This window comes from Martes martes (assembly GCF_963455335.1).
Source record: "Martes martes genome assembly, chromosome: 6".
NCBI classification, from domain to species: Eukaryota; Metazoa; Chordata; class Mammalia; order Carnivora; family Mustelidae; genus Martes; species Martes martes.
The window spans coordinates 68,234,479-68,238,764 of record NC_137893.1 but is presented as its reverse complement, the minus strand read 5'-3'; the positions used below and the strand labels follow the sequence as shown (position 1 = coordinate 68,238,764).

Below are 4,286 nucleotides of genomic sequence, written 5' to 3'. Positions count from 1 at the left end.
GCAAGGGGGAACCCTTAATTCTAATCCTAATCTGTGCTCCCTCTAGGGAAAACAGAGGGAATCTAGTATAGAAACCATGGGAGATATTTGAGAGAACAGTCATTAACTTCAGAGTAACTGCAGAGTGGATTGGAAAGCTGTGAAACCTCCAGCAAGAACACAAGTTAACATGGATGGGAGGGGAGGCTCATTTACAGAAGACCATGTATGTCCTTCATTGAGTAATTAATGTCTATATCAATAAATAGAGACAATTTGCCCATAGCCTAATCGCTGTATATTTCATGCAGCCAGCTAGCTAACTCTATCCAAATAGATGATTCCGTTTATATTCACATAGATTTATATCTACAGACAGTCCTAGTCTAACAACCACATTCCATTGTCCCACATACTAAAAAGCTGGCCATCCCTGTAGTGATCCCTACTTCCTTGGGAAACCCCTGATGCTGTTCATGATAAGCATACAGAGGTGGGGGAGGACACATGACCAAGGCTCTCTCCTTTGGCCAAATTTTAACCAGCCTCCTTTAATCCCTGTACTTAGCTAGACCAGATCCTGGGCTTCCCTCTCTGCCTTTGTAAAATCCAGATTGAGCAAGAATCCTGCTCAGTCAGTTCTGCAAAAATCTCCCACCCTTGGTATCTAACCAGATTCAACCTCTTATCATTCTGGCCTTTCTTCAGCAAAAATTCTGTTGAGTCAGTCTAGCAAGAATTCCCTTTAACCCTGGTGTTTCCTCTTAGTCATTTTCCACCCACTGTCCCACACCCTATTCTTTGGGTACAGATCCCCACTGGAGTTTGTTGGAGTCAGAGTTGAGTTCAATCTCCCCTACAATACAAACCACGCTGTAGTAGCCTCCCTTGAATAAAGTCTGTCTCGCTACCATTGATGAGGAGAAGAATAATTCATTCTTTAACACACACACACCGTGCAGTGATTTATTTTTAAGATTTTATTTATTTATTTGACACACAGAGATCACAAGTAGGCAGAGAGGCAGGCAGAGAGAGAGAGGGGGAAGCAGGCTCCCCGCTGAACCGAGAGCCCAATGCAGGGCTCAATCCCAGGACCTTGAGATCATGACCTGAGCCAAAGGCAGCGGCTTAACCCACAGAGCCACCCGCTTAACCCACTGAGCCACTAAGGCGCCCCTACAATAAATAATTTTTAATTAAAAAAGACAATAAAGTCAATAGAAGTTATCTTTCTATCCAGAAAGAAAGAAATGGAGTGAAATAAATTCATTTCAGCTAACTTCAAGGACAAACTAAAACATTACTTCTTTATTTATGGAGATTGGTTTATGTTTATATCTATGTTACATCTATCCATATTATTTGTACTTCAGAGACCTCAAATTAATTTACAAATAAGTTTTCCAAATAAGCAATTATGAATTTGAAAAGCATTCAGTAAGAAATGTGGGAATTGCTAGAGATCTGTTGGAAAAGATTTAGGAAGAAGACAGAAGCAAAATGTACATAAAAGATGTCAGTGCCTTTACTAGTAACAGCTTGTAAGAAACACTTGGTTCAATGCTGAACAAGCATGTGGGATAGGTACTTGTTTTTCCAAAGAAAATCATATACTGGTGTCCCTGGAATGATAGTAGGTCTAACTTATGTGATTTTTTTTTAAAAGGAAGAAATATTACAATGGTGAGATGTGGATCATTATCACTTTACAAAATAGTCCACTATTTCCAAGTTTCAATTATTAAAGGAAAGGGAGGAGATATCCATTTAAGAATATATAATACATTTACTCAGTAATCACTGAAATAGATGAATCCAGCTTACAATCCAGTTTAGTGGTGGGGTTCCACAAAGACAGGGATTCTAAAGGGAACATTATGAAAAAGAAACAGTCCAAACTCTTAACTATGACTATGAAAAGTGATGTGAAATTAGGATGCAAATAACATTGCTGAAAATTAAATTATACAATATTTGAGCTTCAGGAGACATTAGAGAACAAACAGTATGAAACCTTAACTTTCTAGCTGAAACGCTGTGAGATACAAAGGAATTCAAAGATTGCCAAAATACTGCCAGATGGCAGGACCAGGAGAGAATTCAGAAATCCCAACTTCTGTGCTCTTTTCCTTCCACCTCTGTATCTCCTCTGTCTCAACGAAGTAATAAACAAGCAGCCTAATATTTTCACAGAATTTTAACTTATCCAAGGAATATTCTGTTGACTTCATTCTCTCCTTTTCCTACACTCTCCTATAGAAACACTGAATAAAGAAGGACTGTATTTCTTTTTGAATTAAGAAGTTTTTTGTTTTCCCCACCACTTAAACCGTGGTGCCCTACAAAGCATGTCCACAATCTCATGACACCACAGAGCCCACTGCCACAGCACCATTCATCCTTCCTACCCACTGCCTGCATTCAGTTAAAGAAGTCATTCTTGGTACAAATCAATAGTGCGTGTCCGAGATGAGAAGATCTCCCGACTCAGGCAGAGTTTCAGTGCCTTTCTGAACCACCGGTAGGAAAAAACATAGATGATAGGGTTGCAGGCTGAGTTGAAGTATTCAAACCAGATAATGATGTCAAAGATCAGTGGTGGTGTGCTGAAGTTAAGAAGGCTGTCAACCAGCGTGTCAATGATGAAGGGAAGCCAACACAAGAGGAATATCCCCACAGCAATGCCCAGAGTCTTGGCTGCTTTTCTTTCACGTTTGGTAGCCCCAGCCAGGTTTTTGCTCAAGGTGTTGATCTGTTGAGCCTGCCTTGTGGCAACCACAAAAATCTTGACATACAAGCTGATCATGATGAGGCAGGGGAAAAAGAACATAGGAAAGTTTAGCCAGCCCCAAAACTTATTGAATAGCAGTTGGCAACTGCCAACACAAGGCATCTCTTCCAGCCACTGACTGAGCACATTCTCTACCACATCTGTGTAGAGGAAGAAGGCAGTGTAAACTGCTGGGATCCCCCACCCTGCCAGGATGTACCTGACGGCCACCCTGACCGTGAACTTGGAGGGATAGATCAGGGGCTCGCAGATGGCACAATGGCGGTCAATGGAAATGAAACAGAGATGGAAGATGGAGGTGAGGCAGAAGAGGGTGTCCAAGTAGGTATGCAGGCGGCAGAGGAAGTCTCCAAAATACCAGCAGCTCTCTACTGAACGAACAATGCTGAGGGGCATCACTAGCAGACCCAGAAACATGTCAGCCAGGGCCAGGGAAAGCAGCAAGAAGTTGGTGGGAGAGTGAAGCACTTTGAAGTAGGACACAGCAAACACCACAAACAAATTTCCTAGAACCGTAATCAGCATGCCTAATGCACAGGCCAGGTAGATGGCCAACCGAATGTCCAGAGGATGGATTGTCCTGGGGCAAGACCCATTCACCTGGTAGCAGAATGCTGTGGAATGTTCTTCAGCACCCTGGATGAGGACAGCGCTCATTTATGATTTCTTCTTTTCCTCTCTCTCTGGGAACTGGTCACCTGTTCCACCCCCCAAAAAAAGATACAGAGGAGAAACTGAAGAGTAGTTTGGAACCTAGTACAATTTCCTCAGGTACTGAATAAAACGTGCTCCAAACATAAAGCAACATGGGATTTAAGATCTCATTAGCGTCACTTCTCTGCTAACTCTGTTTTGTCTGACTGGGCACTTTTGAAATTAGTGTAGACTATATCTTCAAGGAAAAAGAAGAATATAAGCTAAATGTTCCCACAAAGACAAAACAGGCAATGTCACAGTAGGCATTATACACATTATACACAATAGGCATTATTGAGAGGGTGCCTCTGTCATTTTGATAAGTTCACCCATTGTCAAGTGTAAAGTGAGACTTTACGTTATAAGTCTGAATCAAGGGAAGCATTCATTCTTTGTAACAAATCATCATTTGGGGAAGGAGTAACTTCTGGCTCCTCCCTTCAAGAATTAAATAAAATGACAGTAAAACCAACAACTTTTTAATTACATGTCAACTTTCCCAAGAAAATAATTCAAAATGTAAATAATTAAAAGAGTAGAGAATGACTTGATTTCAGTTCTGCCTCCTGCACAATTCTTAAAGAGAACACATTGTTTATACATCTTTAAAGAGCTATGTGGTTTGAAAAACTATTTCTTCTATCTTAACACTAACCTGTGAAATTTTAAACAAGTTCTAATAAAATTAATTCAACATTTCTAAGCCGCTTACATAGGTAGGAATCAGAATCACTTCATCAGAAGAAGCCCTTCTTGTAGCAGGTGAACATAGGTATGTGGAATTCTCTCCCAGCAGCAAAGATGACAGATGTGCAAT

At 40.8% G+C, this 4,286-nt stretch overlaps 1 protein-coding gene across 1 annotated transcript; it reads right to left on the bottom strand.

The window, feature by feature from the left end:
* Positions 1-2,416: 2,416 nt before the first annotated feature.
* LOC308344699 (trace amine-associated receptor 5-like) lies at positions 2,417-3,430 on the bottom strand (the record flags this gene model as incomplete). The annotated part of the gene is made up of 1 exon (XM_080806443.1): positions 2,417-3,430. The coding sequence occupies one exon, from the start codon at positions 3,428-3,430 to the stop codon at positions 2,417-2,419; it is 1,014 nt and encodes a 337-aa protein (XP_080662569.1).
* Positions 3,431-4,286: the final 856 nt, after the last annotated feature.